Source organism: Pongo pygmaeus, chromosome 4 (genome assembly GCF_028885625.2).
Source record: "Pongo pygmaeus isolate AG05252 chromosome 4, NHGRI_mPonPyg2-v2.0_pri, whole genome shotgun sequence".
Classification (NCBI taxonomy): Eukaryota; Metazoa; Chordata; class Mammalia; order Primates; family Hominidae; genus Pongo; species Pongo pygmaeus.
Genome location: NC_072377.2, coordinates 155,835,058 through 155,855,509, shown reverse-complemented (window position 1 = coordinate 155,855,509; position 20,452 = coordinate 155,835,058). Strand labels below are relative to the sequence as shown.

Sequence of the window (20,452 nt, the reverse complement as noted above, 5' to 3'; positions counted from 1 at the left end):
ATTGAAGAAGCGCCACACACAGTAGGCTCAGCTGCTGCAGAAAGGCTTTTACTGGGCAAACGGGTGAGTCTCATGCCAGTGGACCAGTGAAGGGAGAGGGCACGTCCTCCGAAGGAGCAGGGGTGGCATCCCTGCCCAGGGGCCTTAGCCTGAATGCACTAAGGGCTGGCCCCTCAGACAGGCTCAGGGGAGGTCCGCCCACAAGGGCTTTGGGCCCCTCCCTCATGAAGACGCCACCCCTGACATGGGGTACGTGGCCCTTGCTGTCACATCTGCCTTGGCTGATCTCAGGGAGGTTGATCTCTCTCAGGGAGAACGGTGGGGTGGGGATGTAGCCTTGGGAGGGCCCTTCATGAAGTAGGAGTGGGGGGTTGGGCAGTGTGGTAGACCCAGAAACTTCTGGGGATGTCAGTCGTAGTTACTAATATTTGGAGGCAGTGGGAGATGCTGGCCCCAAGGTGGAGGTATCGGTTAGAGCAGAACAACTGGACCTAGAGCTGGTTTTTCCTTTGGGTTTAGGTGTAAGTGAACTATTATCATTGGAATGGAGAACTGGAGAGAAAGGGTTGTTACTCTCCAGCACTACACAGCTGCAGGCACACAGATGGTACACATTCCCAGAAAGACACATAGGTAGACATGTGGCTGTACACCCATGCACACACACACAGTCACACATACCTGTAGGCATGTGTGTAAACACCCACATGCACCCACACCCACATGCCTGGCAGTACACAGAACTGTATGCATCCATTTGTGCCAGGCTGGGGCCTTGAGTGATAGGAAAGGGGTCTGTGGTGGGTAGATAGTGTGGTTGGAGAAACGGATTCCTTCCTGAACAAAGTCTCTCCCCTACATGGTGGACATGGGATAAGACGGCCTTCAGTTACTTCCTCTTGACCCCCAGGGCTGCCTGCCGCCTCATGTAGGACAGGATGTCCATCTTGACGTTGCTGACCGTGGTCCGGTGGTGCCAGCGCATGATGGGTATACCATCTGGCCCCACCAGGAACTTCTCAAAGTTCCAGCGGATGTCGTGAACCTTCATGGGTTCCCAGAAGAGGCGGTCAGATGTACCCAGGAGCTCCGAGGTGGGAGGACAGGAGTTCTAGAGCAGGGATGAGAGGAATGTCAACCTTGCTTGAGGCCCCCTGACCCTCTTCCTTCCCAGGCCTTCCTGGGGTGGGAGAAAAGCCTGGCCCTGAGAAAAGAGCCCCAGTTTGGGAGTTAGAAGACTGCCAGTGCCAGCTGTGGCTCTAGAAGATTTTGAGACCCTTAGTATGTTCACTCTGGGTCCTCCTTCTGGGCCTTTCTGTAAAATGGGCCAATGAGAACCTAGTCAGGGTCTGCAAAGCCCTCTAGTTGGAACAATAGTCAGGTGCCAAGAAATTCCCCAAGAGCCCAGGAGCAGGGGAGGTGGCATGGGCCCTGACGCTGTGGGCTGGAGCCAGGAGGGGCTGCAGCCCCAGCCAACACAGGTGGCAGCTCACTCACCTTTAGAAAAGTGTAGAATTTCTGCTCTTTCTCTCCATTGACATCCCCTTTCTCAAAGAGCTGGAAATTAGGGACAAAGCCTCCACCTGGTCGGACATACCTGTTGAGAAATGTTCTTAGGTGGGTCCCAAGGAGGTGGGCACAGGGCTCAGAAATGAGAGGAAGGGACAGAACAGGGGAGAGGGTGTTGGGGGTCTGGATTTATTCTGCAGTGGGCAGCAGGAGCCAGTGAATGTGCACGGTCTTCCTTTCCAGCCTGGTCCCTTTTCAGTGTCCCCCAACCTTGGTGCTCCCCACGGATGCACATCACAACCAGTTGTCCCTGTCCTTCTCCCTCTCTTGTCCCTTCCCTTCCCTCAGTCCACTGGGGATCCTAGAAGAGGAGAGTGGTTCTTGGTGGCTGGTAAATGTCCACCATGAATTGGGGTTGATACAAGACACGTGGGCCATGTGAGAGGAGCTTTCTCAGGATGCTGAGTGAGCACTCACTTGAGGGTGGGAAGGATCTCTGAGTTCTCTCCTGGTTCCTGTTTTCCAAATTGGTTGCAGGGAAAGCCCAGAATGACCAGACCGAATGGTGCAAGCTCCTCCTGTAGTGCATTCAGTTCTGGGCCAAAGAGAAAGAGCAGACATGGGAGTATCCTGGTGAGGAGCCCTGTCTCATCCACACCACTCCCCCGGCTCACCCGCTGTGCCGCTGGAACTACTGAGGCCCGAGAAAGGGAGGGACTTGTGCAAGATCACCAGTGAGTTCACAGCAATGCTGGGACTCAGGTTCTATCCTCTTGACCGTAATCCGGATGGATTGGAGGTTTGGAGGACAAGAATAATATCCTTCCTCAAGTCAGCTGTCAGTCACCTGCCCATTGCCAAGGCCCTCCACCTGGGCCAGCTAGAGCAGTCATTCAGGACCCTCAGGATTGAGTTTCCTGGAGCAAGAACTATCCATCCCTGGATACAAGGCAGAGAACTTCTTTGGGGTGAGGTTACAACCCTCCCGTAATCTTTGGCAAATCAGGAACACAGATGAGGCCCTGGCCCAGCTCCCCAGTTTCCTCAGTGTCCCCTGGTCTCTTTTGCAGCAGCACCCAGCCCATCTCTTGCCCAAATGCACTCTGCTGTGTTCCAAGGCTAGAGAGAAGCATCCCAGACAAAGCACTCAGAGCCACTGGGCCACGTGACCACCGTCCTTCCACTTCCGGGAATTCGCCTGTGATTGCCAGGCAGAGCTTAGAGGGTCAGATTGCCCTTGCCTCCCTGACCCCCTGCCAGTAGACTGCTCAGCCCCAAAGCGTTTTCCCCTGGGTGCTGTCACTTGCCTTTGGTTGCCTGTTCCCCTAGCCTCTATTCTACCCCAGCGAGGGAGAAAGGAGTAAGCATATCAGGAGATCATGAAACCTGGGCCAAATGCCCCATTCCGCCGCTAATAGCTTTGTGACCCTGTTTAAGTTGTATCTTCACTCTGAGTCTTGGTTTCCTATCTGTAAACTGAGAAGAGGGGAAGGCTAAACTAGATCATCTTCAAAGTTTATTTTAGAATGGGCATTAGAAGTGTAGCCTGCCCCTTCATCCCGCTACACCACGCATACGCTCTGGGGCCTCGAGGCAATTGCCTGCTTTCCAGAGAGCTGCCAAGAGAAGCACCAAAGCAGATGGGGCTGAGGGAAAATGAGATATTCTCAGCAAGATGGAGCTCCAGTTACCATTTCATGCTCCAGCCAAAGGGAGCTCTAAGCACAAATCTAATCTCTATCCCTCTGCCTTTAGGGTTGTTGAGGTGCCCAGAGATGAAGAAGGATAACTAGGAATCTCCTAGAACAGGTCCAAAGGCAATCAGACCTCAGGCTTATATAATCATCTTCACAAAACCACAGAACACAGTGGAGCTGAGAAAAGGGGCTTGGACTCTCGTGATTGCCATCACCCTTCCCCCTATGCACCAGAAAAGCTCCTGTGATTGAAATATGCCATACAGCCCCAAATAAAGCAGGGAGGAAGGGTGGGCTCTTACCAATGTACTGGCCCGTCAGGCCTCAGTAGCTGGCCACGTTGACAAAGAGGACGTATTTGCCAGCGTACTGCTTGAAGGGGATGTACTCCTCCCCATCAATGGTGAGGGCTCCGTACTCGTAAATGGTGCCACTTATGCCACCATGGCAGTCCATCTGGAACACAGGCCGTAAAAGGAGCAGTTAGAGCTGGAAAGGAACTTGGACATCTCCATTTTCAAAAGAATGAAAGATCCCAACAGGGAGAGTGACTTTCTCAAAATCATCACCGAGAATTGGAACTGGACTAGCACTGATGTCTCCTAATTCCTTGTTTAAGATAATGATTATGAAAGCACTTAATAAGTGCTTTTTAGGTGCTTAATATTAAGTGCTTAATAAGCACTTATTAATATTAAGCACCTAATAAGCACGTATTAAGCACTTAATAAGTGAGTGCTATGGAACCCTGGAGAATGACTTATTTTGCTAATTACTTCCACATCACATGTCAATTTCAGAACATTTACTGGGCTCTCAGGGAGACTGCCCTAAAGCTGATGACTGGGTTCCTGGACAGGCTGTTGGAGACTGGTTGGGTGGCTGTTGGAATAATCCAGGCAATTGAGAATGAGAACCTGAACTAGGCCAGTGTGAAGGAAAAACTGAACAGAAAGGAGGAAGAGGCAGTATGGACATGGTGATTCAGAGGCTCCCAGTCTGCAGGACAGGAAAGATGAGGCTGTTGTTACCAAACAGGGAAGCAGGACTGAGAGCCAGGCATGGGGGAAAGGGCTGTGGTGAGGTAGGGAAAAGCAACAGTACCTGCATGTGTTAATGTTTCGGGTCTGAGTTCCAGGTCTGAGCAGGCTGGTGATGACCCTTATGCCTTCCTTCCTCCCCAGCTGCTGCTCACAGTCAGCCTCCAGGACAAGGAGGGACAGAGTGCAGTGGACTGTGGGCTGGGAGACCTGGACTCCATGTCCCTCTGCCATTAACTCCCTGTGTGGTCTTGAACTGGCCCTTTCTTTTCTTCGGACCTGAGTTTCCTCATTTATAAAATAAGAACCTTGAACCGAACCAACTCTTCAACCAGGTCAACCATGATGGCTTGATAGGATCATGATCAGTGGGAGAGGGGGGATTGGGGTCACTGCTAGCTAGTAGGATGTGGTCTATGAGCCTATTCTGCCCCTGACACAGACAACAAAACTCTGAGACTATTCTTGAAAGGATGTCATTGCATCATTGACACATTTGGCAGGTGGGCTGGTCGTGATGGGGAAGGAAAAACCTTGAAACCATTGTATAAGGTGGTCTTTAAGGTCCTTTGTGGCCGTGATATCCTTTGAGAGGTGGGCAGACAATAAACAAATGGAATGCAAAGTAGCATTATAGACCAGGCGAGGGCAGAGACAGGTGGCTGGAGTTAGAGAAGCAAATTCACTCCTTCTCTTCCCCTCAATTCTGGAGAACTTGCTGTTGAGGCAAGGTACCTGGGCCTGACCAGGTGAAGGGAGTGATCTATGCTGGCAGGGCGTGGCCCCAGTAGGGTGGGGAAGAACTGCCTCTGTCATGAAGCAGGTCTGCTGAGCCGGGTGAGGCTGTGCTTCCTCCGCCAGGCCATTTCCTGGCAGCTGCAAGCTCTCTTCTTGGCTCTGGTGCAAACTTTCTGCTTTACATGAGTCTAATATTCCACACCCTGTGACTTTTGGTGGGTGCTGGAGGCAGGCCCAAGACCTAAGATCAACATTCCTACTGCTCCTGGACCTCCTCGTTCCCAGCCGGGGCCAGTTCCACCTTAAAATGCAGACAAACTGGGGCACAACAAATACACCCTAGACCGCCACAAAGATCTAGTGGCCAGAAAGCCAGGCATGTCTATAGCCTCTCCACTTTTTTTACTCTGCCATGATCCAAAAATGAACTCTGAGACATAGAAGAAAAAAAGATTACAGGTTGTCCTAATAATGGGAGCTTGTAAACAGAAGGACCAGCTTCTGGGCACAGTTTCAGCTTGGGGATGTGGCAAGGAGAACCCTATTTCATTAGGTTCTATTTTTTGCTGGCTGTGTGGCCCTGAGCAAGTCACTTACACTGTCTGGGCATATACTGTCCAGGGAGATAAGCATGCTGCTGCCCAAAACGGTTGTGGGAATCTGTTGGCAGAGCAAAACAGACCTGGAGTCTCTTGGAACGAAATCTCATGTCAAGGGATAGTGGGGGTCAGAAGGTGGCCCGTGGGTGGAGAACCACGGCTGTACTCACCACTGATCACTGCAACTCAGTCCTCTATGAGCCCCCTTCCCTTCTCTGGGCACGTGGAATCCCAGAGCATTGCATCTGAAACAGTGGCCGGAGGAGATAAGGGGAGAGGCCATGAGGGTGCCTGAATCCTCCCATAGCCGGGCAAGAGAAGAGGGTTCCGATGGCTTGAGAGTTGGATGATGGGACTCAGCCAGGACTCTGGCTGGCTGGGGCTGCTGGTCTTGTGTCTTTCTCCTCTCCCATCTTATCACTCCTATCAATATGATGCTGTGAGAAGTGGTCTGGGAGCCAGGAGACCTGAGTGCTGGGCTTTGCTGTGTCTCTGATGCCATGTGACCCCCTTTCCTGGGGTTCCACCTCCTCCATTGTAAGATGGAGTTAGGTTCAGGGCTGTCTTAAGGGCCCTTTAACTCTGTCAGCCTGTAGTTCCATGATTCTCTCTGCCAGGTTTAGTCACCTAGAAACCAGCAGTTACTAGGATCCCATGCACGTCAGCAGTTGTCACTCTTTCCGGCTTCTGCAGTCCTTTTGTAGAGACAAGGAGCGTGGGCAGCCTGAAGTTGGACTGGGGAGGGGACACAGCAAGAAGAGGAGGACCCCGTCTCTTCTCTAGCCTCTCCCTTTGAATTGGTAGGAGGAAAACACCTCTCTGGGGCTGAGTCACCTTTCGTCCATTCCATTCTCCACATGCCCCATAACCCTATCTCTTTACCCTGGAGTTGGGGATAAGGTGAGTGGTTGGGTCCTAATCCAGAGCTTAGACATCTGAACTCTAAGAACTTGGGAGCAGAGATGGGCATGCCCAGGCTTTCGTTAGCCAGCAAGTCCTGACTGGTTGTATGTGATATGATCACACCTCACCCTAAAACTTTTCTAGACCATCCCCATCCTATTCTCTCTGAGTCCATTTATCCTTCCCCAGAGTTCTGCAGAGAAGACACAGCTATGATGAGTTGTTCATGGAGTCCACGTTCTCCCCACTAGCCTTCTTGAGGCAGGGCCCAATTGTATCTTCTTTGACCCTTCCAAAACTGAGAGGTTGGGACTGACTCCATGGTGCTGGCCTGTCTATGGCCCACCCCAAACCTCAATGTTGAAAATCAACCCCATTCCTGACCTGGAAAATGCCTTCTGAGTTGGGGATTATGAACAGGGATGGATAAAAAGGAGGGGACTTGGACGAAGTGGCTTCACATCCATTTAGACTGACTCCAAGGAGAGGCTGATTAATGGGATTTAGGCTGAGGACAGAAAGGGGGTGAGTAACATGGAAGGAACCCTGTGCTTGCAATGGGCTTCCTGAGAAGTGGACAGAATTTTGGAAATAGAATCCTAGACTCATAAGACCTTAATTAAAGTGAAGACCCAGAGGATTTTAGAAACACAAGCTCAGAGCTTGCAAAAATGTGAGTTATGCATGTTGGGATGCTGGAGACAGAAATTGCTCTCTTTGAGTCTATCTCTACACCTGGCTTCTGCCTCCTTCCCCACCCACTCCCACTCCCTGGGTAGAGGAGGGGTCTACAGAGCCCACCCCAGTATATACTGTCAAAGGAGATAAGCATGCTGGGTCATCCCACTCCTGGCCTCAGTATCCCCACTCCAGGTATGGGCCACACACCTGCTGGAAATAGACTGAGGCTCCAGAGAATTCTCTCTCTTCTGAATTAGTCCCCAGCTTTCTCCGGCTACCAGGTTTCCTCAGGCTAATGAGGACTGACTACACTCCTGGGTAGTGAGGCTGCCCCAGAGGAGGAAATTTCAGAGAACAGCTTGGGGATTTTTCAGCTTCTCCAAGCATCCCCTCTGAGGCCCTCAGCTTCATTGTGCCCCATGCACTCCCACCCCCAAACTCCCCCCTGCAGATGGAGAAACGGGGGTCCAGGCGCAGGTAAGGACTCAGGGTCCTCAGTGTTCTGCACTGTCACTCCAGAGCTCTTTCTAGCACAGATCTCTGCCTCTTCTACCAATGCCCTAAATCCAAGTGGCCATTTCGACCTGCCTGTATCATTCTTGGGGTAGAAGAGCCCCCCACAGCAGTTCTTCAGGACCAGGACCACCCAGCTGCCTCTCCCCTTTCTCCTTGTCTGTCTCCCTGGGAACTTGCACAGCCCACCCAGACGCCAGGCATTTTTTTCTGTGACGCCCTCCCTCTCAGGCCCTACTGAAGGGGAGCAGCTCAGGCACGGAGGTGACATAGATGTAGCAAGGCGACCCTCGAGGTGGCAGTGGGGAGAAAGTGCGAGCTCGGGGAGAGAGACCTTCCTCCCTTAGTCATTCTGCCCGCCTGAAGCACCAGGTCTCGGCTCTCCAACAGATGGAACTACGAGACGACGACAGTCGGGGGCGGGGTCCCGGCGGCGGAGGGGGCGGCAAAAGGGGTTCAGGAGGTCCCTCGCACCTGGGGATCGCCCATCTGGCGGGGAGCCTGGGAAAAGGGGTGCATTGCACTGAGCGCTGGACACCGAGGGGCTAGGTTTGTTCTCCCGGCCCCCGGCCCGGAGGCTCACTCACCTTCGACTTCTCTTGTCCCCGGCTCTGCGGGACGAAGCCGGCCAGAAGCAGGGAAAGCAGGCAGGACGCCTGCAGCAGCCGGGCCATGGCGGGGTGGGGGCACACTCAGGGTCGCCTGAGCCGCTGCCTGATCCCTGGCCACCGTCCGTCTGAGGTGTCCGGCGCTCCCAGCCACCTTTCAAGCCCTCGGGTGTGACCAATCCGCGGCCAAGCCGGGGCCCTTGCAGCCAATCGCTAGGCGGCTGGGATTTCAGGGGCGGGCGCGACTTGCCCTCAGCTCCCCACCTCCCCGGCCCGGGGCGACAGTGACATAAGCAAATCTGGGCAGAGAGGTGGAAGTCAGGTCCCTGTGGACGTGGGAGGCGGTCCCTTCCTCTTTTGGCTCCAAAGTGCGAAAGGAGGCAGGCACAGCGGTCTCCATTACAGCCAGGGCAAGGGGCCTAATAGCTCCCAAGAACTGATGGAAGTCTCCATTCTGGGAAGCATTTCTTATTCCTATCGAGGCTTTAAAAACACCTCGCGATGGTCCTCTGGAAATTGAGAGTTTGAAATTTCGGCAAGATCTGAAGTTAAACTTCCAGAAACATTTACTATATATAGATTTAGTGCTTAAGAAACAAAGAGTGGGTGTCCTGGGATTTTGAAAACCCCATTCTGGGTAGGACATTGGGACTGTAGGGACAGAGAAGGTGGGGTGCCTTTCCTCCCCATCATAAGGGTCACAGCTGACATGCCTGCAGAAAAAGACAGGTTAGCAAGAGAAAAGCATAAGAGATTTATTTAATTAAAGTTTTCTGTGACATGAGAGTCTTCAGAAATGAAGACCCAAAGACTCAAGGAAAACTGTCTATTTTTAGGCTTAGATTCTATGAAGACCATGGAAATGCGCAGAAATGTGAGTGGAGAAAAAGGGAATGGTCTAATAGTAATAAACTGAGTGGGAAACCCAGCAAGGCTTGTCTGTTCGTATTCTTCTTGGCCTATCTGTGGCCAAACCACCTGGTTTAGAAGCAGAAAATAAATTTGCTCCCTGTGTAGTCTTTAACATGTTGCATTTACTCTCTGGGCCTCAGTTTCCTCAGCTGTGTAATGATGGGATTGATTAGTGATCTCCAGTGCCCTTCTGGCTCTGGCTAGATGACTTGTTTCTAAAGTAAGTGACAGACCGAGACCAGGAGTCCTTTGAGAATAGGGCCCATAATCACCACTTGGCACAGGGCCTAGCACACAACAGATGTAAAGTATTTGCTGACTTAATCATTCATTACATTAAAAAACAAAATCTCCATGGAACACTTACGATCAGGCCAGGCAGTTCTAGGGCTGGGCTGTCTAGGTATGATCCTGTCCACAGATGGGGAATGTGACGGAATTAGTCTCAAATCTGTCTGACCACCAGAGTCAACTGGGAAGCCTTTAATACAGATTCCTGGACCCCACTTTGGAATCACTGCATTAGAATCTCTAGGGGCAGAAGCTGAGAATCTGTCTTCAGACATATTCTAAGGTTATTGTGAGGCAGTTGGCCTGGCTGTAGCCTTGGTAGTGTGAGTCCTAGGATTAAGTGCCTTCTAGAACTTTCTTCTGACCAAGAAATGCCTTGAGAAACCATACCTTTACTATGATTAAAGGTATTAACATCCCCATGGGAATTTGGAAGATGTCTCTCAAGTTTTGCATTCTCTATGAAGTCTTCCCACCTGAAACCACAGGCTGTTGAAGTGGAAGGAACCACAGAGGCCGGAAAGTCTTTAGCTGAGTTAAAGCCTGGGAGCATATGAACAATGGCTGACACCCAGTAAGTGCTCAATACGTTTTATTCAACCACCTCATTTCCCTGAAGCCTAGAGATGAGGAGCAGTTTATCCAAGTTCCCATAACCAACTGATGGCAGGGAGGGAACCAGAATCCAGGTCTCTAGACTCAGTCTCAGGCCCTCTCCATGTTGTTCTGTTGTCTTTTGAGGTTCGTATTTATCCTAAAATATAAACATCTGTGTGCACATCAGTTTGCCAAAAATCCATTGTTCATTAGTATCAGTAGGCATCTAGTGACCCTCAAAATAGGCACCTAGCAACATGTTAACACCATGAGAGATGCTGAAGAGTTGTCTAGAAGCCAAAGTCCCTGCCCTCAACGGTGTTTCCAGCAGAGACCAGCAGGGTGACGGAAGGGAAGGCACCTATGGTCACACAAGTGCAGGCTGGCACCTGGCAGCAGACATCTCTACATTTTGCACCTTCTGTGTCTCACTTTTCTCACCTTAATCCCAGTCCTGGTGGTCTATTTCTTTGGGGGAGACAAGAAGGAGCCAGAGACCTGAGATGCTACCCCTGGATTGCTACAGAAAGTAATAAAGTTGCTTTCCTTCTCTGATCTCAGTTGTCCACCTATTAAACAAGGATCTTTGACAGTCTCTCAGTGGTGGTATCTGTGGCTCTTCATTCCTAAGGGTGTAAGGAAAGCCTGAGCCATACGAAACAGGAGTACAAAACTGATGACATGGACAGTGGGGTGGGGAGGCTTGGGGAGCCTGCCCTGGCATTAAGAAGGGCCTTCATGCTGCAGTCAGCTTTCAAAGGAGGTCTAACCATTGACACAAAGAGCATGACAGTGAAAACAATGAGAATGAAAACAATACTTCCCAATATTTTCATCAGCAGCCTTTTAAATACATTTGGTTGACTTGTTCTCAAGGACCCTATGTTTTGAAATATATTGTTCTCCACCAGGCTGCTTTCGATTGCCCTCAGGTTAAAGTGTAAATTCCTTAGCACTTCAGAAAGTGCCCTCAAAATCCATCTGCTTCTTCATCTTTTGCCACACTCTCCATATTCTCTCTGCCTCCGCTATACTGGACATTTTTCTGTTCTTGCAGTCTGCCATTCTCCCTCACTTCCAGGTTTCATCTCTGCTGTTCCCTGTGCTTGGAACAGAGGTTGTCTCCCTTTAACTGGTTCTATCCTACTCATTTTTCATGTCTCCACTAATGTCACGTCTTAAGACAGGAATTTCATGATGGTCCCCTTGTTTTCCTATAGTTCCTAGAGTATTTGACACTTTCTTCATCGACCCTTTGTTGTACTTTATCATCATTTCTTGTTTGTCTGTTTTCTGCACTAAATTATAAGATCCAAAAAGGCACCAGCACCAGCACAGAGCTTAATACATAGCAGTTGCTTGATACATGTCTATCAAATAAATTAATGTCAAGTAAAACAATATTTGGCATATAGAATAAGGAGAGCTTCAAGTCAGCAAGTTGTAACCATGTAGAGCCCTCAAGACTGGTCTGATTTCATCTTCTAGGAAGATTCAAGACATGCGGGTTATGCTGAGTAGGCTTGTCAGAGGAGAGTAGATGATTTGCATTGGGCAAAATGGGAAGGGAGGGATGGAAAGAGAAGCTGTAGAAGAATCATAAGCTAGTTTTGCTTCCAGTCTGAGAACACGTCTTCCACATTCCAGACAAGTGAGCACTCGGAACCTCTTCATCCTATTTGTTAGAGACCTCTACAGGGAGCTCACTACTTACATACTTGGTAGGTGAACAGAGACCGAAGACGACTTAAAAGGAGGTTTTACAAAAAGTGCTAATGCACTGTGTCTTCAAGGAAGATAGAACACAAGTTAATAAACTCAAAGGATTGTAAAAAGTTAAAACAACGAAAGCCAGCCTTATTATTGGTTAGTAAATATTTCAGGTTCTGAACTCAAAGATGGGATCAGCCACTCTAACTGATGAGCCTAGGTGGAAGCAGAAGTGAGGCCCAGCCTGCGTCACTTCAGTGCCAACTTCAAACCATAGCCCTTGTTTTGCAATCAAGAGAAATTGCAGAACCGAGCTGGGGCCCTGGAGCTGCCAGTTTCCTAAATAATTGGCAAATTTGATCTCAGGGCCTGCCAGAAGACAGGGAGTTCATCAAGAGGAGAGGTGGGTGGCTGTAGTTTTTGCTTGTGAAACTAGTGCCTTCCAAACTCTGGGCTGCAGTTTTCTCATTTATGGAACGAGGTGTTAGACCAGTTGATCTCCATGGGCCAAGCTTTAGCATAAAGAGAGTAGCAGCCAGCATTCACTCAATATCCTATCTATACCAGGTGCTGCCTTAGATTAACTAATCTCTGCAACCTCATGAGGTAGCCAACATTATTATCCCCACTTTGTAAATGAAGAAACTAATACATAGAGAGGTTAAGCAACTTTGCTTAAGGTTATGCAGTTGGTAAGTCACAGAACCAGGATTCTGACCCACACGTACTATTCTGCTGTGAACAGGTCTCTGTAAACCTACCCCACCCCCGCGCCAGCCAAAGTCAGAGGAGGCTGAGAAGCTGAAGAAAGAAGCTGACATACCCAGTTTCTCAGAAAGAAACATTTATTAGGGGCTTACAAACAGAAGCCACAGAAGTCTTAGGTGGCTGTGAAGTGAGAAGTGAGATAGTGGATCCCCAAGTGAGATAGTGGACCCCTCCTCAGCCCAGGGCTTATATAGCATAGGGAAGGGGTGATTTCCCTATTGAAGGGATGTGTAGGCCAACTGAAGTGTGATAATATTAAGGTTGTTTTCACCTAAGGGGAATATTTATGTTAAGGACATGCTCTTACACAAGGAAGAGTAGATAAACTGAAAATCTTAGCGGCTTTCCTGGAACTGGAGTTAATCAGAAATCAACATGGTTGAATCAGCATCCTAGACAGAATGTCTTTAGCCTCCGCATATACTGTCTCCAGAGCCCTTGCCATTAACCTCTAAGCCAATATAGCAGGCAGGCCATAGGCGTGTGTGGCTATTGCATGCTTGGAGTGGGGCTAGTACAAACTGATCTGTGCTGTGAGTATAAAACACAGTGTTTTCTGAAGACTTAGTGTGATAAAAGAATATAAAATATCTCAATAATTTTAATAAAATTACATATGGAAATATTTTAAATATATTTTTAATGTAGTGGGTTAGCTGAGCATGGTGGCTCAGGCCTGTGATCCCAACGCTTTGGGAGGCTGAGGTAAGAGGATGGCTTGAGCCCGGGAGTTTGAGACCAGCCTGGGCAACATAGTGAGACCAGATCTCTACAAAAATTTTAAAAATTAGCCGGGCAAATCACTGGAGCCCAGGAGATTGAGGCTGCAGTGAGTGGTGATTGTACCACTGCACTCCAGCCTGGGTGACAGAGTGAGACTCTCTCTCAAAAATAAAAATAAAAGAATAATAATATATTGGGTTAAAGAAAACATATGCTTAAAATTAATTTTGCCTGTTTCTTTTTGCTTTTTAAAATATAGCCACTAGAAAATGTAAAATTACATGTGACTCACATTATATCTCTGTTGGATAGCACTGGTTTAAGCTGTACACTCTTAAAGGCTTGGCACAGGATTATGATTGACTCTGTGAAATCTAGGCTTATCTCCTGTTGGGGGTCCCCAGATCACCTCTAGGTTCAGTGATTTGCTAGGAGGACTCACAGAACTCAGCATATAAGTACACTGACACTATGATTTATTACAGCACAAGGTTACAAAATCAGCAAAGGGAAAAGGTGCATGGGACAAAGTCTGGAGGAAAACAGCCACGAGATTTCAAGAATCATCCCCCAGCTGAATTAAGCACACAGGATGTGCTTCATTCCTTTGTCAATGAACTGTAACAGCATGTGTAAAATGTTGTTTACCAGGGAAGTTCACTGGAGACTCAATGCCAGGGTTTTTGTTAGGAGCTGGTCACATAGGCATCCTTGGCTAAGCACATACCAGAGTTCTAAACTCCCAGAAGAAAAGTAGGCAGTCAACAGAAACTGCATTGTTTGTCCAGTTTAGGCATAATGAGCTACTCTTATTAGTTTGGGGAATGGTGGAAATCCTTCTGAAATAGAAGTTCCCAAGAGCTGACCACAGGCCAAGCGTAGCGATCTTTCTAAGGATCACAGTCTCGGGCCTGTACTACTAACAATTTGCTACAGATTTCCCAAATAAGCCTCAACAGGACCTGGCCTGGCAAATACTAGGTTTGTTGGGCTTACCTGAAATGGAGTTGTCCTAATCCGTTTGGGCTGCTATAATAAAATTCTATAAACTGGGTGGCATGTAAACAACAGATTTATTTCTTACAGTTCTCAGGCTGGGAAGTCCAAGATCAAGGATTTGGGATCAGGTGAGGACCTGCTTCCTCATACATGGCTGTCTTCTCACTGTATCCTCACATGGTAGATGGGGTAGGGGCCTTTCTTGGGCCTTTTTTATAAGGGCATTTATTCCATTCATGAGTACTCCACCTTTATGACCTAATCGCCTCCCAAGTTCCCACCTCCTAATAGCATCACTTGGGAGGTTAAGATGTCAATATAGCCAGGTGCAGTGTGGCTCACGCCTGTAATCCCAGCACTTTAGGAGGCCGAGGTGGGCGGATCACGAGGTCAGGAGTTCCAGACCAGCCTGACCAACATGGTGAAACCCCATCTCTACTAAAAATACAAAAATTAGCCAGGCATGGTGGCGTGAGCCTGTAATCCCAGCTACTCAGGAGGCTGAGGCAGGAGAATTGCTTGAACCCGGGAGTTGGAGGTTGCAGTGAGCTGAGATCGTGCCACTGCATTCCAGCCTGGACAACAGAGTGAGACTCTCAAAAAAAAAAAAAAAAGTCAATATCGGAATATGCGGGAGGGGAAACACTCAGACCATAGCAGGAGTTAATGACTCCCTCTGCCTGCAAATCCCACTTAGAGGGAGAGTTATAAAAAGAAGAATCCCTAGAGACTAGCTCATTCCACCCTCTCACGGGAGAGGCTAAGGCTTCAAGAGACTGAATGATTGGTCCAGGGTCCCATAGCAAATACAAGCACCTATGAGAATCACATTTATCTATGCTAGATATAGTTCCAAGCTTTCAGCCAAAATGTCGCTTCCCTCCTCTTGGATTTATATGCTTCTGGAACGTAAAGCACATACCCTTTGCTCTATTTCTTAGTGGTAAGGTGCCCTACCTATGTCTCTGCTAGCCCCTCTCCACCTACTCTCCATACTTTCTTTTTTTTTTTTTTTTTTGCGATGGAGTCTCGCACTGTCTCCCAGGCTGGAGTGCAATGGCGTGATCTCACCTCACTGCAACCTCCGCCTCCCAGGTTCAAGTGATTCTCCTGCCTCAGCCCTTTGAGTAGCTGGGATTACAGGCACCCATCACCATGCCCAGCTAATTTTTTGTATTTTTAGTAGAGACGGGGTTTCACCATGTTGGCTAGGCTGGTGTCGAACTCCTGACTTCGTGATTCGCCTGCCTCGGCCTCCCCAAGTGCTGGGATTACAGGCGTGAGCCACTGTGCCTGGCCACTCTCCATACTTTCTAGGTTATTGTTCAGCTGGGAGACTATACTGCTGTAGTAGCAATAACAATCTTCATAAACAGTCACTAAGTAGTAAGCAACCCACATCCTACTTCTCGTGGGCTACTTACCAATGCACAAACCATTGAGGACTAGGAGGGAACTAATGAGTTCTAGAGTAGAACTACCAGAGGGGCTGCCTCTCTTCGCCCAGCCTGACCACAGCTAACAAATGGCCAGGTCATGTTCACATCATTCTTAGCCCTTTCCCAACTCAGAAGGTTCATGTCAAGGGGACTTGTGAGCTATACTTCAGAAAGTTCTGACTCCGGAGTTCTGACCCTGTCTCAGTATGTGCTATAGACTAGTTCCTTCTCTAGAAGCTTTGGATTGCCCCCAACTGTGAAATAAGGAAATTAAAAGTCTAGGGTTTTGTCTGTCCCAGTCAATCTGCTGGTGGACAGTTTCTCATGAGTTGACACCAGGCAGGGAGTCCTTGAGGACGAATGGGGTGGTACTCTGCACTGTCTGCCCAGGAACAATTGAGTTAGAGGGGGAAGGTGGATGACGGGCAAATCATGTGTCTACTTTTTTTGTGGCTATGGCTACTGTTTACCTCAAATGGTTATTCTGAGTTTGAAATGAGCTAGAACACTTAGTTCAGAGTCTGCAGATTACCACCCCTACCCCATCCCCTGCAAGAGGGAGGGGTTGGATCTGACGTCTCTGGTCCCTAACTTTCTTTGGACATGCTTTGCCACCACCTGGCTGGGTAACTTCAGCTGAAGTAGGTTCACCTCTCTGAGGCATGACCTTCCCCAGCTGTTGAATGGGGGTCAATAATGTCTGCCCAGTCTGCCTGGTAAGCCTTGTAGGAGGCCTGATACAGTGTAGAGCTGAAAGCCACTAGAATGTGGACTCCAGAAAGGACTGAGGAATTGTTATATTCTTTTCCTTCCAATTTATCAATTTATTCTTTGTCTCCAAAGCCATGTCTTGTAGATGCCTTTGTCTCATGTTACTGAGCATTTTTTTTTTTTTTTTTGAGACGGAGTTTTGCTCTTATCGCCCAGGCTGGAGTGCAGTGGTGCTATCTCAGCTCACTGCAACCTCCACCTCCTGGGTTCAAGGGATTCTCCTGCCTCAGCCTCCTGAGTAGCTGGAATTACAGGCACCTGCCACCACACCCAGCTAATTTTTTGTATTTTTAATAGAGACGGGGTTTCACCATGTTAGCCAGGCTGGTCTTGAACTCCTGACCTCAGGTGATCTGCCCACCTTGGCCTCCCAAAGTGCTGGGATTACAGGCGTGAGCCACCGCACCCAGCCCATTACTGAGCTGTTAAATGTACTAAACTTAGTGTCAGTTAATTCAACAGGTGTTCCTTAAGCACCTACTCTGTGCTATGCATTGCAGCAACTGCTGAGGATTCAGGATTCAGAGTGAATAAGACAGGACTCCTGCCCTTGAGGTGCTTACAGTCTAGTGGGGGAAGGACAGCCAATTAACACAGCTGCACAGGTGATGGATGCTGTCATAAGGGAAGGTGGCACAGAGGGATTCCTAGCCCAGATCAGTGGCAGCAGGGCCAGCTTCCAGTGGGAGTGACGAGTAAGCTGGGAACGAGCAGGAGGGGTTAGTTGGGTGAGAAAGAGGGAAAAAGAGGAAGAGATAGGGACAAAGAGAAAGAGTGATTGGGGCTGAGAGAACCACTGGATCAAAGGCTGGTTGGCCTCTTCCAGCCTTGATACTCTATGTCCTGTGTGGCTGGAATGGAAAGTTCAAGGTAAAAACTGACAGGAGATAAGGCTGGAGAAGCAAACAAGGGCAGGTGGAGATGAGCTTTTCCAGCCTTGGACTTTGTCCTGAGGACAATAGACAGAAGAAGCCCCCTACCCCATCACTTTGTTTCATTATTCTTTTATTGCTTTTTGTGATTTTAGATGATCTCATTCATTTTTAAAATCTACTTATTTATGGCCTGTCCCATTTTCCTCCCAATTAGAATGTAAGCAACATGAGGTCAGAGACCACATCTGTCTTATTTTCTCTGCTGTAACCTCAGCCCCTAAGAGAATACCAGGCACATAGAGAGTACTCAATAAATAGTTGAATAATGAATAATGAATGAATGAATGAATGAGAAAAAGGAAGGACAGAAAAAGATTCTCAAGTGTCCCTTAAGCCTTGTCCTTTGTCTTCATTAGGAACAAGCCTCTCCCTCCCCAGCCCTGATAGGGGAGGGAAATGGCTTAGAAAACTTTGTCTCTTCCCTTTAGGAGGTGAAGTGCAGGTGAGGGTGGGAGATGGGCTGGGAAGAAGAGTCCGGAGAGCTGGCTCTGCAGCTGAATGCCTCAGTGAGTGCTGGACATCAAGCCCCTTTTTAAAGGGGTCTGTGGTCCATGGGAAATAGCCTGGCCCTCCCACTGGACCCCCAAATACTGTAAGGCACTTGGGGCAGAATTTGTTTTTGCTCTACTTCTCAGTCTTTGGTGTCTCGCTCTCATAGGCATTATCATAACAGAAATGTCCTTCGAGCTGATCTAGTTCCTTGCTCCTCAGAGAGTGATCCTTAGCTCTGCAGCACTGGCATGGCCTGGAAGCTTGTCAGACATTCAGAATCTCAGGCTTTTTCCCAGACCTACTGAGAATCAGAATCTACATTTGAACAAGATCATCAGGTGACTCAGAGCCTCATTCAAGTTTGAGAAGCATTAATGTAGTTAAACCTTCCATATACAGCTGGGGAAACTGAGTCCCAGAGAGGAGAAGCAATCAGCCTAGTGAATAAATAACGCAGATGATGCTGGAACACAGGGTCCCCTCTTCTCTTTCCAGAACTTATTTTTCTCAGCTCCTTAAATCAAAGATGAAACAAGGTTTGTTCTAACTGAGCTCCAGACTGACCAGAGTTTAAAGTTGGAAATGCCTCTGCAGCTACCAGAACTCTGGCTTTGTGGCTGCATTATTGTCTGGACTTCACAGACATTCCCACTGCTGCCTGCCCTACTCACTAATTCTGATCTTTGCCTGCCTGATCTGATATGGCATCTGGGTTCTAGTTGGCTTTGCTGTCTACTAATTAGCTACTGATATAGGTAAGCAATTCTCTTTAGGTCTTGGTTTCCCCATCAGCAATATGAGAATAATAATAATCCTACCTCATAGGGTTATTATGAAGATTACATGAGAAAATTCTTTAAACCCAACTAGTGGTCGTAACTAACAGGATGTTGCAGGCTTTGTATGTGTCAGGGACTGTGCCAAAGGCTGCAAATGCATTATAGTTGATTCCCACCACATCCATTTTAGAGATAAGGATACAAAGTCATAGAAAGGCTAAGTGGGGCCGGGCGCGGTGGCTCACGCCTGTAATCCCAGCACTTTGGAAGGTCGAGGCAGGCGGATCACCTGATGTCAGGAGTTCGAGACCAGCCTGGACAACATGGTGAAACCCCATCTCTACTAAAAATACAAAAATTAGCCGGGTGTGGTGGCGTGCGCCTGCAATCCCAGCTACTCAGGAGGCTGAGGCAGGAGAATCACTTGAACCTAGGAGGTGGAGGTTGCAGTGAGCCGAGATCGTGCCATTGCACTGCAACCTGGGCAACAAGAGCAAAACTCTGTCTTAAAAAAAAGAAAAGAAAAGAAAGTCTAAGTGATGGTCTACCTCACACGCTTGCTTGTGACCGCTTTGCCACATTGCCCATTTGCAGAGCATTTTAGAGAGGCTACAACCTCCCTCCACTTCCCTTTCCTAACCTGGTCCCCAGGATAGGTCTATAGGGTAGGCACTATTGCCTCATGCTTCACATGAAAATTTGAGGATCAGAGAGAGGATTTGCCTGAGGTCACAGAGCTTGTACATGGCAGAGCTGGGTAATGAAATGGGCTTTCCGATGCCCCGTCAATAACTCTCCACCATAGTACCTCACATGCAATAAGCTACTACACATGATATAGTTGGAAACATAATCCACATAGATGTAAGACATTATTTTTAACCATTTCCCCCTCTCGTTCCTCCTTCTTTAACAAGATATCTCCTATTCTGAAGCCCCTTTGAAGCTGTTGCTACATGGAGGCATTCATTCCTTGGTCCAATCTGTTTCTCTTCAAATTCCCCCTCTCACCACCGTCCCCCTCCTTTGATGGTGGTGTGGGAAGAGTAGTATTGAGCTGGGAATTAGAATATCTGGGTCTTTGTCTCTCAGCCTTTAACCCCTCACTGGGCTATTGTCCAGTGTGGACTAGATAATCTGTAACATCTTCTGATTTAAGCCCATCTGTGTTCCCACTGATACTAAATGACACCTTGCATGGACAGGGCTGTAGACTCTCCAGGGCAGAGAGTATCTGTCGTGCCTGCCACGTCCACTGTACCCTCCTAATGCTGCGGTTCTCCAAGCAGATTTATGGTCTCTCTCATGTTTAATCCTCATTCTTAGAACCACACCTCTGGCCTTCCTGGTTCAGCAAGACCCCTTCCATAGATTGCTAAAGCCGGCCTCACTCTGAAGAAATACAATTTTCAACTTGACATTAGGTGGTTATGGAACCATGACTCCTACGGAAGTCTGTGATTTCAAAGCCCTGTGCAGTAGGAACTGCCATGGTATCTATTTTACACATGTAGAAACTGAGTTTTACAGAGCCGAAGTGACTTGTCCAAGGGTTGCCATGAGCCATGAAGCTAAAATCTGTAATGCAGGTTTTCTGACCCACATTTCAGTGCTCTTCCTTATGTCCCTCCATTTTTTTTTCATTCATTTTCCATGTTTATTTATTGAGCACTGACTCTAGACAGGCCTTGGGTGGGGCACTAAGCATGTGGTAGTGAATACAACAGATGTGGTTCCTGCCGTCATGG

At 48.4% G+C, this 20,452-nt stretch overlaps 1 protein-coding gene across 1 annotated transcript; it reads right to left on the bottom strand.

The window, feature by feature from the left end:
- Positions 1-27: 27 nt before the first annotated feature.
- GPX3 (glutathione peroxidase 3) lies at positions 28-8,797 on the bottom strand. The gene is made up of 5 exons (XM_054487454.1): positions 8,268-8,797; positions 3,509-3,662; positions 1,987-2,104; positions 1,498-1,597; positions 28-1,111 (listed from the first exon to the last, which is right to left on the bottom strand). Exons 1-5 carry the CDS (start codon positions 8,352-8,354, stop codon positions 890-892), a joined length of 681 nt encoding a protein of 226 aa, XP_054343429.1. The 5' UTR covers positions 8,355-8,797; the 3' UTR covers positions 28-889.
- Between the last annotated feature and the right edge of the window lie 11,655 nt (positions 8,798-20,452).